Genomic DNA, 14,162 nt, shown 5'->3' with positions numbered 1-14,162 from the left:
AATCGAATCACCTGCTGGCTCAGCCTGTCCAGATGACCAGAAGTTTTAGAGAAACACTCCCCTGACAAAATGAATATTCCATTACAGGCCCTGTTGGGACTTCAGTTTCACTCACTTAACTTCTTTTTTCCCCCCCTTTTCCTCTCATTCCCTAAAAATAACAGACACAGAGTTCTCCAGGGGAGACGACGGGATTCCAGAAGGTACTGTGTCTGCCATTTGCTCCACGCGGCCAGAGGGCCGGGCGTCTGGGGGGTGGCGGGCCTGTGTCGCTGGGGCCAGACGCCTGGGCTTTCTGGAAGCTTCCATGAGGTCTGAGGAACATTTACGGGGAATCAGCTCTGGGCTGTGCTGTGCTGGGCCTCCGGGTCCTCGCTCTCAGGAAGCCCAGGGCCATGCAGAGTGTACTCAGCTGCGAAAGGAGCATGATCGAGGTGGGCCCTGGGATTTTTCATCCCAAACCAGGACGCTATTAATAATGATGCTGTGACAACAGGTGTAAACCAGGCCTGTGCTAAGAAACCCGGACCGTTGCAGGCAAACGGGACCACGTGGCCACCCGAGTGGTAGATGGGCATATGGGGCTCAGTGGGGGACAAAAGAGAAAGGGATGGTTGTGCCTGCATGTTCTACGAGGCAGGTGTTTCCACTTAGGCCCACTAAGAAGTGCTTAGAGACACTTCCATGGTGTTTGCGGGCCAAAGCAATAACAATAACAGCAGTAATAGAAATAATAATAATAATGAGTAATAATTACTGTTCTTCTAGATGCTATTTATTGACTGTCCACTGTGTGCCAGGACCTGTGCCAAGTGGTGGTTAGGGCATTTCACTTAACCCGTCAATACTGGAGAGGCATTATTCCCTCCGTCTTAAGCCTGGATAACTGAGAAATGGCAAGGTTGGGATGACTTGTTCGGCAAGGGCATCTGGCTCCTGAGTGGTCTCTGACCTCTCACTCCAAAGCTCATATCTGAACCTTCCACGCTGTGCCCTGGAGGGAGCATCCCGGGGCCCTAGCAGGTCTCATCACTTCTGGAGAAGCCCAGTATAAATTGATGTCCCCAGTACCACCTTTCCGAGAGAACACACCTGTTTTCCTGCCAAACCTTGGCTCGTAATGACGTGAAGCTCCAGCGTGCTCTGCCCCAAAGAGCACAGGTTCCTGGAGATCTCTCAGGCCGTGGGGTCTGCATTTCTGGGTGCTTCGCCCAGCAGGGTCTCTTCTTGGTCTCCAGCTGGCGTTCACAGCTCCCATCTGTGGGAGAGTGGGTGTCCCCGGGACAGGGCGGGGCAGTCACGAGGCCAACGCTGTGCTCTGGGCCCAACGTCAGCCAGCTCTGTGGCCTCGGGCAAGTTGCCATGCCTCTTGGGGGTTCCCTTCCGCGTCCGCAGAATGGAATATCAGTGCCAACTTTATTGACTTCATGGACCAACCGTGAAGATCGTGTGATCTGTTGTTTGCAGTTCTGAGAGCCGACAGCACTGGTTTCCCCCCAAATTTAGAATAACAGAGAGCCTCCCCGGGAAATGAGGAAGAGCATCCAGAAGGGCAGGGTGCCCACACAGTCCGGCCTGGTGGCTCATCATGGGATATGGGGGCTGAGCCGGGTGTCCAGGCTGCCTCTAGCTCCCGCACTTTAAGCCCCTCACTGGTTGGGAGCCCCCATCTCTGCAGCTGCCAGGCTGCATGGCTGTCATGTCTGGGGCCCCTGGTGCCCAGCACATAGTGAGCGCTCACTAAATGTTTTGAGTGGGGGACACTGGGCTGGCTGACCCCGGCCCTCCAGCGCAGGCTCAGGTTCCTGGCAGGCTGTAATCGGGTTAATGTGGATGTTCGTTACCTGTGTCTCTATGCAGTCTCTCCTCCAGTTATTCATTTCACAAATGGTTACTGAGTGCTGACTCTGTGCCAAGCACCGTTTCAGGTCTGTGGGATACGTCAGCGAACACAAGAGCAAAGACCTTCCCCGGTAGACTGCGTCCTGGCTGGGTGGAGAGGGCCACGGGGAGTCTAGCTCCTGCTGCTCAGTGACAGTGCTCAGTCTCTGGTCCGGGAGCTCCGAAGGACAGCGGCCCTAGGGGCCTCTACAGCTGCAGGGTTTGCCTAATCTCTGGCTGGCGGATGCTGGGCAGTTTCCTGGGGTATGCAAGGCAGGCAGGCTCTGAATGGCCGAAACGTCTGCTTCTTCTCGCGATGTTTAAAACAATGGGATGTGTGAAAGTTTGAGTTCGGTGCTGGCTGGCTTTTGAGCTAACGGGTCTCAGTCTCTTGTGAAGGAGGAGACAATATGTAGAGGCCGTCGCAGGCTCCTTTGTGGGGACAGCTTGTTTAGGCACAGAGTTCTGGGTCCCACCCCCGGAGTTTCTGATTCCTTAGGTCTAAAATGGGGCCCAAGGATCTGCATTTCTGGCAAGTTCCCAGGTGACGCTGATACTGCTGGCCTGGGGACACACTTTGAGAACCACTGCTTTACACTCTGGGTTCGGATCCGGGCTCCCCCGTTAGCATGTGTGACCACTGGCGAGTCACTTAACCACGGTTTCCCAGTGAATAAAATGAGGGTCCCCAGAGCTAGTTTTAGGCAAAGTTGTCGTAACAACCAGCACATAGTAGGTTCTTAACTGCCTTGTAAACCAGGACCCTGGAGACCTCTGCAGACACCGCCCCTGCTTCTCTTTATGAGAACAAAGGGAGCAGCGACGCTTCCAGGAGAGGAGTCCTCCCTCTGGTTTGCTTCTGGTGTTGTCTTGCTGGTTGGGGCGTGTGCGTGTGCGTGTTGGGCTATGCACAGACGTGCACGTATGCACATACACACGCAGGCCTGACAGGCAGAACATAGGTGCTGTCCTCAGAGGTTGTAATCTTGCCAACTTAAAAACAGTCAAGGGAAAGGAAAAAAACCTGCCCCAAAGCTAATTATTTATGAGCAGTTGGTTCTCCATGCTTTTTTTCTCTCCGTGCACCAAGTCATTGCAAGCCCCAACGACGTCAATGGCTTCAGCCTGCTTGTTTGTATAAACAGAATAATTAAGATTTATTAAATTTGCAGCTGCCTACACGCTTGCCAGCTCAGTGCCACCGGATCTGTTTGCCTGCACACCCAGACACGTGAAATGTAATTGCTTTTCAAGTTGCATTGGGCCGTGAGTTGACTCCGTTCCTGTGTTGGCCTGGGAAAGAGATGCAGTCCCACCTGAGACCAGCTTTGAGTTGGGGAAGAGATTTGCAAATGCTGCTGTTTGTCTGGGTAAACGAGGGCAGGGCCCGGGTGCCAATTTGCAGGAGAGTGGAGCAAATTCCACCCGTGCACTGCATGTTGTGGCCTCGGGGATATCGATCCAGATGTTGAGCGACCCAGGAGTGGCATTTTATTTACTTGACCATATTTCATAGGTCATAGGTTTCAAGCCTCATAATTTTTCACACTTTCCCGTCTCTGGATTTGGGGTGTCTCATTGCAATCTAGTTCTTCCTGCAAGGATTTGGGTTGGCTTCCTTTCACAGCCCAGGACACTACCCACCTGAGATTTCTTTAAATTAAAATGCTGTGCTTGCGGATTGTGTTTTGTTTGTTTTCCTTCGGACCACACTGATTGTGTAAATTCAGGCGACCCACCTCCGGGATCTCCAGCCTGTGGTTCAGATCCTGTGGGAGAGTTTTCTTTCTCACCGCTCAACCCGTGCCAAGATAAGACCTTGAATTTCCTTGCTTCTCCTTTCTGGGAGGCGGGATTATTCCTCATCTCCACGGAAGGCGCAGCCCTGTGGCACCCCAGCTTTATGTGGGGTCTCCCCTCAGACGCTCCATCTTGGTTGCTGGTTCTTTTCTTTCTCAGTGGTATATAAAATGATGGTGCCCCTACAGTCAGTGTCGTAGATCAGATGAAATATTGTAATACCAAATCGCAGAAAGCGTTCACGAGTTTCCTAGTTAGATAACTTTTGCAATAACTATGATTTTTTAAAAAAATTCCCTACTGTGTGTTGGGCACTGGGCTAGTTCCGCTGTGTGGAACACCGTGCTAGTCTCTGATGCTCACGACCACCTTCTCCTTTCTAGTGGGAGGAGAGTGACCTTTGGCCCCTCCTCCCTAAGTGGCAACAGGCCCCAGTAGGGTGGGGGCAGAGGGAATGTAGCTTAACTCTATCTTCCTGCGATTCACTGGGCAACTTCCGGGGTCAGTCAAATCCGGCTCTTCCTGGGCAAATTCTGCCTTTGACCTGGGCTCTGCTGGGGCCATGCCGTCTCTGACCTTCAGAAGGAGAGAGCTGGGGACAGGCCTCAAACCGTGTGCTACGTCATCCCTGGGGTCCTGTCTGTCCATCCATCTTCTGATCCCAGAGTGACTGGCGGTCGCAGATTTGTGACAGAGTCAGTGCTAACCTTGGGACATGAAGGTTTTGAAGCTTGTCTTTGCTGAAATCCCGAGAAGAGTTATCAACATTCGTTCTTTCTATTTCTTGCTCCTGCCGTTGTCAGCTCACCTGCCTTCCACCCCCCACTTTCTTAAACATCCCTCCCAAGGAGGTAACCAGCAGCTCCCTCTTCACAGCCCAGTAGATGTGTTTCTGTCCTCTTGTGCTCGGGCTGTGGGCAGCCGTGGGGCTGATGACCGCGTTCTCTGCCCACAGCGGCTCTGCCGGCCCTTCTCAGCCTCTGTCGTCGGGGCCTCTCTCTGTTTTGTTTTCTCCAGTTATCAGAATCAGTGTGGGTAAAATTCACTGTTGATGAAATACTATTATTTAATCCATAGTCCATATTAAAAAATTTAAGGCTATCTCAATAGTCTTTAAAAAAATTAATAGACTTTATTTTTTTGGAACAGTTCTAGGTTTACAGAAAAATTCAGCAGAAGATACAGAGAGTTCATGCACCCCCTCGCCTCGCCCCACACTGCCACTGTTTCCCCTATTGTTAACATCTCGCATTAGAATGAATGTTGGTTATAACTGATGAACCGATATTGATACACTGTTATTAACTCAAGTCCATAGTATACATTAGGGTTCACTCTTGGTGTTGTACCATCTATAGGTTTTGTTGAATGTATAATGACATTATCCACCATTACAGACTCACGCAGAACAGTTTCACTGCCCTGAAGATCCTCCGTGGTGCACCTGTTCATCTTCCCTAGACACCCCGGCAGCCACTGATCCTCCTACTGTCTCTGTAGTGTCGCCTTTTCCAGAATGTCATATAGCTGGACTCCTACAGTCTGTAGCCTTCTCAGATTGACTTCCTTCACTTAACAGCATGCATTTCAGTTTCTTCCATGTCTTTTGTGGCTTGATAGCTCATTTCTTCTTATCACAGGATACTACTCCATTGTATTAATGTGTCACTCACAGTCTTTTTTATAGTTTTTCCCTCAGTCCAGGATCCATTCCAGGATCACACATTGCATTCAGTTGTCACGTCTCTTTAGTTTCCTCTGAGCTGGAACTATTGCTCATTTCTTCTTGACCTCGACCTTCTTGAGTACAGGCCAGAGATTTGACGGGATGTCCCTCCAGGTGGGTTTCCCTAATGGTCCTCGTGGTTGGAACGGGGTTTTGCCTCTTCTGGCGGGAATGTCACAGCAGTGAGGCTGTGTTCTGAGTGCATCTTACTGGGACACACAATGTCAGTATGCCCCCAACATTGGTGGTGCTAACTCTGACCACGTGGTTAAGGTGGTGACTGCCGGATTTCCCTGCTGTAAAGCTGCTATCGTTTCTTTTGTAATTAGTAAGTAATCGGTGAGGCATTGCTTAGAGACCCTGGAAATACACTGCCTCTTTCTTCAATGCTTGTATCCTCAGGGTTCTCTGGGGCCTCTTTCCCTCTCATGACTTACTCTGTTCCTGGCATGTTTGTTCTCCTACTCTAGACCTCTTGCTGTCTCTGGTCCAGCTCCAGTCCGGGGCTCTCCTTCTAGCTTCAGTCCCAAAGGCCCAAGCACCTGCTAGGTGTCGACTCGGGAGTCCCACAGACCCCTCAGACTCCGCGTATCTAAAGCTGAGCTCATTGTCTTCCCCGCGCCCAACCAAGCTCCAGTCTCCATCTCGGTGGACAGCATCATGACCACCCAGTTTCCCAAGCTGGATGCCTCCAGGTCATCCTGGACCCTCAGCCACCTTGGTTCTAGTCCTGGGCTTGGAAGAGCTGGGTCATGGATGGATCTCAGATGAGGAAAGCTGAGAGATGCACGGGGTGGGGGAGCAACCTTATGCCCATACATGTGCTCCTGAATGAGGCTCCGTCCTTGCTGAGTAATGACAGTCACTGCTGTCTCTGATCGTTTCATCTGGAGGGATTCCCACCCATTGACTAAGCCACCTGCAAAAGGCCAGCTCAGATTGTCTTTCTCTGTCACCTCCAAAACCAACTCAGGGTTCCGGAAAAATAGAGTCCTGTGGCCTGGCCATCGTACGCAGAGCCCCACAGTGAGGAGGTGACACGGACCCAGCCCCGCCCCAGCCACTGCCATCCTGTCCCTGGGAGGGACTCTCCGGAGCCTCTGAGCCCTCATGGGAAGTGGATCTTGGGCTGCAACTTGGTGCTTCAGCCCCGAGAACCAAGTGGGGAAGTTGTCCAAGGCATCGTGGGCAGGGCCCAGCCCGGGGACCGGGGACGCCCTAGGACTCCCGGGAGCTGTCTGGGAAGTGCGGCAGGCCCCAGACACAGCCCCCTTCTGGGGATTCCAGAGGAAGCCCAGGAGAGGAGGCCAGCCAGCACGCGGCTCGACGGTCCAGACGGACATCCAGGGGCTGAACTAATTGCTAGGTGACAGATTAGTGAGGGGCACGGGGGCTGGCCCGTCTTGAATTGCCGGAGAAAAGCCAGCCACTGTCCATCACTCTGAGCTCTCAGTGATGGCCTGGAAGCATCTCCTGGAGGAGAATGACGCCCAAAGAGCTCCCGGGAAAGCCCCCGAAAGCCCCACGGGTGATGGGGTGTGACTTCCACACATGGGGCCCCGGGTCAGCGTGGGACCAGCTCCAACCGGTCTAGGCTGAGTGACAGCAGAGGCCCAGGGTGACTTTCGTGGTTGTTGCCGTTTAGCTGTTTCTTATGAGATGCGCCGTGTGGGATGGTGGACAGAGCCTGGGCTGTGGGGCAGTGCTGGCGATTTGAGTCTGTCTGTGTGACCTTGGGCTGGTCCCTTCCCCACAGGCTCAGTTTCTTCCTCTGTGAAATGGGCACAGGGCAGCCACCTCACGTTGCTGTGCTGGAGCTCCGGAAGCCATGAGTGAGGGAGGAGAGCCAGTGCACGGCTTGGGGGTGTTCTCAGTGTGTTCATTAACGAGCGGAGCCCAGATGTTCTGGGGGAACCAGGGGTCAGCAAGCATCTGTGTGATCACACCACGGGCACTGAGGGAGGAGCAGACGGCCAGGTGCAGAGGAGGGAAGGAGCCTTGTATTGAGTATTTCCATCGTTCAGCAAGTATTTATTGAGCACTGCTGGGGATAGAGCAATGAACCAAACTAATGTGGATCCTGCCTCCTAGGAGTCAGGGGGAACGTGGACTTTAATCCATAATCCAAAGGAAAGGTGCCTTGAGAGTGTGTAACGGGGGCTTTTTGGGTCCAGAGGCAGGGAAGGTCTCCCTGAGGAAGCGACTCACAGCTGAGATTAGAACAGCCAGCGGGAGCTAACCATGTGCATTGGAGAAACACAGGAAATGAGTATTCCAGGCAGAAGGGATAGCCTATGCAAAGGCACTGTGGCAGGAGGATGTGAGGGCCTTTAAGAGGCCAAGAGATGGCATTTAAGGAGGGCAGTGCTTTTCTCTCTGATGGGGCTGGAGAGGTTGATGGTGCCTGATCCCTGGCATCTGGGTGGAGGGGGAAGCTCGAGGGGCTAGTGGGAACTGCCCATCCTCCCCAGTATCCATCAGTTAGAGGAGGAAGGGAATGAGCATGCATTGAGCCCCAACTATGCATGGTAAGCATACACTGCCTCATTCATCCTTATAACCTTAGTGGGTAGGTATTTTTTCCCCCTTTTCCTCAACAGATGAAGGAAGTGAGGCTCAGAGAGGCTGAGTGGCCTGTCCTAGGTCACACAGCTAGGAAGTGACAGAGCCAGGGTTAGAACCCAAACTCCAACCCTTTTCTTTTCCCTCCCATCCCCTTTCATCAGTGGCAGAAGATCAGGTCACACTTACTGGGATAAACTCATCTTGCCTGAACCCTCAAATCTCTAGGGTCTTGGGTTTGTGTGAGATCTCAAAGGCCTCTTGGTCAGAGCCTCTCCCAAGCTTTTAATGACCCTACACAACATCCCTGTTTCCTCCCCACGACCAGGAGCTGTGGTCCCTCTGCTTCCATACCCCACAGGACAGGGGGCCTCTCACTTCCTGAGGAAGCCTTTCTCTCTTTGGATAGCTCTAACTGGGTAGAACACAGGTAGTACTTTCTCTGGGGAAACTGAGGCACAAAGAAGCTGAGACTGTCAATTTCTTTGTTGTCTCCTTAGAAGCTAGTTCATGCCATTTGTGTGTGTGGGGGGGGTGTTTTCTAAGCATTTGAGAATCATATTAGAATGCATCTTTTATTTGAGAGAGCATTCTAGAATTCAAGGCCCTCCAAGGGAAGGTGTGAGCTGTAAGGAAACATCTCCTGGGTAATCTCAGGAGCCCTTTGAACAGGACCACCCCTTGTCAACACAGGTAAATGCAAACACACTTTGGGCCCTGGGAAGATGTTTCCCCCTGAGGACCATGGCCAAAGCATGACTCCTCGCTTCAGCAAGTGAAGGGTAGCTCTGAGAACAGCGGAGCAAACAGAAGCAGGACGCTGTCAACAGATTCTCCAACGGGAACCATTAATTGCAGGGTTTTAGTTGTGGTGGAAACCCAGGTTGCACCTACAGCGTGTTGTCTCGCCCGCTCTCTCTCCTGGGTGGGCTGGAGGTTTGGAATCAGGCAAAGTCAGCATGAAATGTCAACGAGTCTTGGGAGAGCCCCAGTGGACGGAGGCAGACCCACGTGAGCCGGGCCATGGGCAGGAGCACGCGCCAGCCCGTCTGACCCAGCCCAGGGCTGTGGGGGAGCCGGCTCCTCTGTAGACCTATGGGCATTTGGCTGCTTAGATGATGTCACCCCCACGCCTGACGTCACTGCTGAAAGAAACGCAGCCAGCAGGCCTGCTCCGCTGTGTGGGTGATGGGAAGTCTGTTTTTACAAAATCAGTGTCTAAGGACTTTGGTGATGAGGATGTTTGAGGCTGGAGGCATCGGGTCAAGTGTTATCAACATGGGGGAGATAGCTGGGGCAGGAGAGCGGCGGGATGACTCGGGAATGGGAGCCAGAGAGACAGAAGTGGGCTGCTTAGAACCTCCCAGGAACACCTGCATTTGGCAGTGCTTCCTGCTCGCCATCATCACCACCACCATCATCACCATCATCACCATCGTCATCATCATCATCCCCATACCATCATCGTCATCCCCATACCGTCATCGTCATCCCCATACCATCATCGTCATCCCCACTACCATCATCATCATCATCATCATTATCCCTACTACTGTCATCATCATCCCTATACCATCATCATCATCCCCACTACCGTCATCGTCATCCCCATACCGTCATCGTCATCCCCATACCGTCATCGTCATCCCCACTACCATCATCATCATCATCATTATTATCCCTACTACTGTCATCATCATCCCTATGCCATCATCATCATCCCCATACCGTCATCATCATCCCCATACCGTCATCATCCCCATACCGTCATCATCATCATCATTATTATCCCCACTACCGTCATCATCATCCCCATACCGTCATCGTCATCCCCATACCGTCATCGTCATCCCCATACCGTCATCATCATCATCATTATTATCCCTACTACTGTCATCATCATCCCTATACCATCATCATCATCCCCACTACCGTCATCATCATCCCCATACTGTCATCGTCATCCTCATACCATCATCATCATCCTCACTACCACCATCATCATCATCCTCACTACCATCATCATCATCATCCCCTCTACTGTCATCATCATCCCCATGCCATCATCATAATCCACACTAACATTATCATCCTCACTACCATCATCCAGCACCATCATCAGCACCATCATCACTGCCACCACCATCCTCATCATCATTACATGACTGTAACTTTCTGGTGTCCTGGAGGGGAATCTTTGGCTCTTCAGGGAGCCAGCGGATGTATTTTACAGTAATAATACTACTAATAGGAGCTAATTCACTTTTTAATTGGTGTATAAATAAACTTTGCTTTGAGTCCTCACCACAACCCCGTAAATGGGGTAGGTGTTTTATTACAATTTTGCAGAGAAGGAAACAGGTGCTCAGAGAGGTTGTTGACTTGCCCAAGGTCACGTAGCTAGAGTGTGACAGATCTGCACTGGAACCTAGTCAGCCAGGTTCCTAAGAGCCGGGCCCCTGCCCTGCCCCATTCTGCATCTTGACCGTGGGCCCCCACTTCCTGAGTGGCCAGCCCTTGGCCCTGCACTCCCGTGAAGCCACAACCCAGCCGCTCCCTCCGGAATTTGGAAAAGGTCCTGTGGCCACTCTCGTGGAGATTGTAGCAGAGTCCCTTAGGCATTTGGACTTGTGAGGCTGACTTTCAGGTGAGATTGATGGTGTTGATGATGGAGGGGGCGGAGGAGGAGACAGAGATGGTGGACGACGTGATGAACTTGGAGGTGGTGGTGATGATGAAGATAATGGTGGTGGTGAGGACCGTGATTTAGATGGTGATGATATTAATGATGCACAATCATAACAGCAGCAGCCTTGAGTACCTACTATGTGCCGGGCTCTGTCTCACTTAACCCTCACCACAGTCTGTCAGGTAGGTACCATTTTACCCCTATTTACAGATGAGAGATTTGACGTTGAGAGAAGTTGAGTGGCCTTCTCGAGATTCACACCCAGGACTCTTACACGCCAGGCAAAGATGTCTGTCATCACTGGCAGAGCCTGTAACTTTGTTTTTTCTTCCTCTCATGCCTTGAGTGGTTGGAGGAAACTACAGAGATCTTTGTTTCTGGCAGAACTCACATCAGCCCCACTTCACAGATGGGAAAACTGAGACCCGTGGGGTCAGATAGTCAGCCCAGAGCTGCTGCTGTTTCTGGCGTCCTCCTTGCCCTCCCCGCCCTCTGGGACCCCGGAGCCGGCTCACCCTCCTGCTTTGGTTCTGCAGAGCCGGCGGTGGCGAGGACTCGGCGCCCTCTTCCGGAAGGTGTGCTGCGTGGCGCTCCCGCTGCAGCTGCTGCTGCTTCTCTTCCTGCTGCTGCTCTTCCTGCTCCCGGTCGGGGAAGAGGACCGCAGCTGCACCCTGGCCAACAACTTCGCCCGCTCCTTCATGCTCATGCTCCGCTACGACGGCCCCCCGCCCACCTAGCCCACGGCGGGCAGCCACGTGACTCTCTTCTCCGACCCTCCCTCAGCCCCAGGGCTCCTCCTGAGTGCATGGGGGAAACTGGAAGTAGGGGCCGCCCAGAGACGTGAATGCTGCATCCGGTGAATACCGCATCCATGTGAATACTGTATCAATGTTCCCAGAACACAACTACTTTTTATACAGTGTTGTCTTTGTCTATTTATACTAAATAGCTACTGTGTCTGACCCTGGAATCATGTATAGAACTTTTCTCTGCTCTGTATGGAAATGCTTAGGATCTATAGTTTCATATATGACCTCTGTTTGTAGTTGAGAAAATTCTAGCAGTTTGCTTGTCCGTTGGGATTTCGTGGCATTTTGGCCTTGGTCTGCTGTTAGCCCTGGAAAGCAGGAGTGATAACATGTCACTTTTACGGTAACCTCTTTTCCAGAAGCCAACCCCTAAACCCGGATGTTAGTGAAAATGGCCTCTGAGCTGTCAACAGAGACAGCAACGTGGGCCCTCGCTCAGAGCCCGACGACTCTTGCTTTGGGCACAATGAGAACACACATGCTTGTCTGGTTTTTGAAGCGACAGCAGATTAGCTGCTTGTGTTGGGAGCAGAAATGGTGATGATCAAAGGCAGGCCCTGTGACGGCAGGGAACAGGGACACTGACAGAGTGATGTCGAGGGAGGAAAAGAAAAACTAAGAAGAGCAGAGCCGGAAAGAACTAGAAAAGCACAGCAGAATGGGGGCATCGCCCGCAGGAGCCCCTGGTAGCACAGCTCCGTGATGAATGTCTGCGGTCGCGCCACCGAGTCCTCAGGAAACGGGGAGACTGTGCTCTGAGTTCTGTCGGGGGGGGGGAGACTTTACTGTGGAGATCTCCCTGCAGAACGGAGCGGCGCCCACACCTTGTGGCAGCGCTGCCCCGACCCTGCCCGGAGGTGTGGGACCTCGTCATCCTGGGCTGAGCTTTTCATTGTCTACAACTCCAGCTGAAGGGACAGCACGGAGCAGCTGCCACATCAGGGACCAGCAAGCGAGGGTCCAAGACAGAGATGAGCCATCAGCCTTGCAGCTCTGCCCGTCTGAGGGCTCTCCCTCCTCCTCCCAGAATGGACTTTGCAGAGAGGCGGGTCCTCTGGGCCAAGAACGTCCCACACGCGCCCCCACAAGGGAGCCAGGGTCCAGACACCTGTCAGGTGGGAGCTAGACACCTGGGCTCTGTGCACCACCTGGGAGGGGGCCGGGCTGACCCTCCCCAGGGAGTTCTGGAGGGGTTCCTAAGTGCTCTATAACTGGATCATGTCTGCCCTAAATCAACACTAAGCTTTCCTTTTTTAAAAAATGCTTAGAGGGGCCGGCCCGGTGGCACAGCAGTTAAGTTCACACGTTCCACTTCTCGGCGGCCCAGGGTTCACCCGTTGGGATCCCGGGTGTGGACACGGCACCGCTTGGCAAAAGCCATGCTGTGGCAGGCGTCCCACATATAAAGTAGAGGAAGATGGGCATGGATGTTAGCTCAGGGCCAGTCTTCCTCAGCAAAAAGAGGAGGATTGGCAGTAGTTAGCTCAGGGCTAATTTTCCTCAAAAAAAAAAAGCTTATAGCCCAGTCTTTACAAATCCATTTGTCTGTTCAGCTACAAATAGGAGACCAAGAGGGGATCCTTTTTAGAATCATAAAGTGTTACAGACCCAGAAAGGCCCTTTAAACGGAGGGGACACTGAGACCCAGGCGGTCCTGACCCCGGCCCCATGGGCTCCACCTCCCTCCCACACATGTGGACCCCTCCTTCCTGGCGTCAGGCCCAGCCTCGGTGCAGCTCTCCGGGGGCACCCAGGCCTCGCTGGAACTAGGAGGAGCTGGGCATTCGCTGGGCAGGAAAACAGTGTTGCCGGGAAATTTCTTGGCGCTGACTCAGAAAGCACACTTTTCTCCAGAGCCACAAGGCCATTCTCCACAGGTGACCACTTTCCTGGAAAATCAGGGGCTGCGTCAACCAAGACCTCAAGCCCAGGCAGCCGAGCGCAGACACTCACTGGATTGTGTTGGTCCTGCCCTAGAAGGGTAGAGCTGTGCTGGGGGCCTTCGAACATCTCCATTCCTGTCCTCCCACTTCACAGGCGAGAAGGCTGAGGCCCAGAGAGGGGAAGTAACTTACCTATGGCCACACAGCAAGAAGCAGCAAAACCAGAGCCGATCCTGGTCACCCGCTGCCCCTGCTCACTATAGCGCGATCCCCCCATGTCAGAAACCTCAAATCAAAGAGGAGAAGCTGTTCAAGGTGAACGGCGTGGTGTCACACGTTCTACACGGTGGGGAGGGAGAAACCGCGGTGTGTGGGCTGCCAAGTGGGAATGTCTGCCTCTATTTTCTAAACTTTGATAATGATGCCACAGACTCTGTTTGTTTGCATAACTGTTTTTTTTAAAAAACCGATATTTTCATTACTTTCGTATAAATACAGTTGTAATATGCTATAACAACCCATTTACTGGTGCTTTTCAAGTATAATCTCTTTTGCATAAAGTGAATGCGGACAGTTTTGATTTTTCTGACTTTGTAGCTTGCTGAGCACCAACCACAAAGAGCTGTAAGGTGCCGTTTGAGAAAGGTGTTGCGGTGGGACCTACGGGTGTTTGTTTTCCTCTGTCCCCAGAGTGGAGGGGTGGAAAGATCTGTGACTATGACTGCCCTGCCCAGCTCTGTGTGTGTGTGTGTGTGTGTGTGTGTGAGAGAGAGATGAGAGAGGGAGAGAGGGAGAGAAGGAGTGGGGGGGGG

The 14,162-nt window shown here is 52.5% G+C and overlaps 1 protein-coding gene across 7 annotated transcripts in view; it reads left to right on the top strand.

Annotated features, from left to right (window-relative positions):
* SYNE3 (spectrin repeat containing nuclear envelope family member 3) overlaps nt 1-13,923 on the top strand; it is a 92,375-nt gene extending 78,452 nt beyond the window's left edge. For 5 of the 7 annotated variants that reach the window (XM_070514263.1, XM_070514264.1, XM_070514261.1 and 2 more), the window contains 2 exons: nt 165-203; nt 11,195-13,923. In XM_070514263.1, the coding sequence (XP_070370364.1) occupies nt 165-203; nt 11,195-11,395 (240 nt within the window). In that variant the 3' untranslated portion in view covers nt 11,396-13,923. The other 2 variants (XM_014843465.3, XM_070514265.1) reach the window with 1 other exon arrangement.
* Nucleotides 13,924-14,162: the final 239 nt, after the last annotated feature.

The sequence above is a fragment of the Equus asinus genome, chromosome 7, assembly GCF_041296235.1.
Source record: "Equus asinus isolate D_3611 breed Donkey chromosome 7, EquAss-T2T_v2, whole genome shotgun sequence".
In the NCBI taxonomy this organism is placed as follows: Eukaryota; Metazoa; Chordata; class Mammalia; order Perissodactyla; family Equidae; genus Equus; species Equus asinus.
Note: the sequence above shows the minus strand (reverse complement) of the source record. Positions and strands in the feature narration are given on the sequence as shown.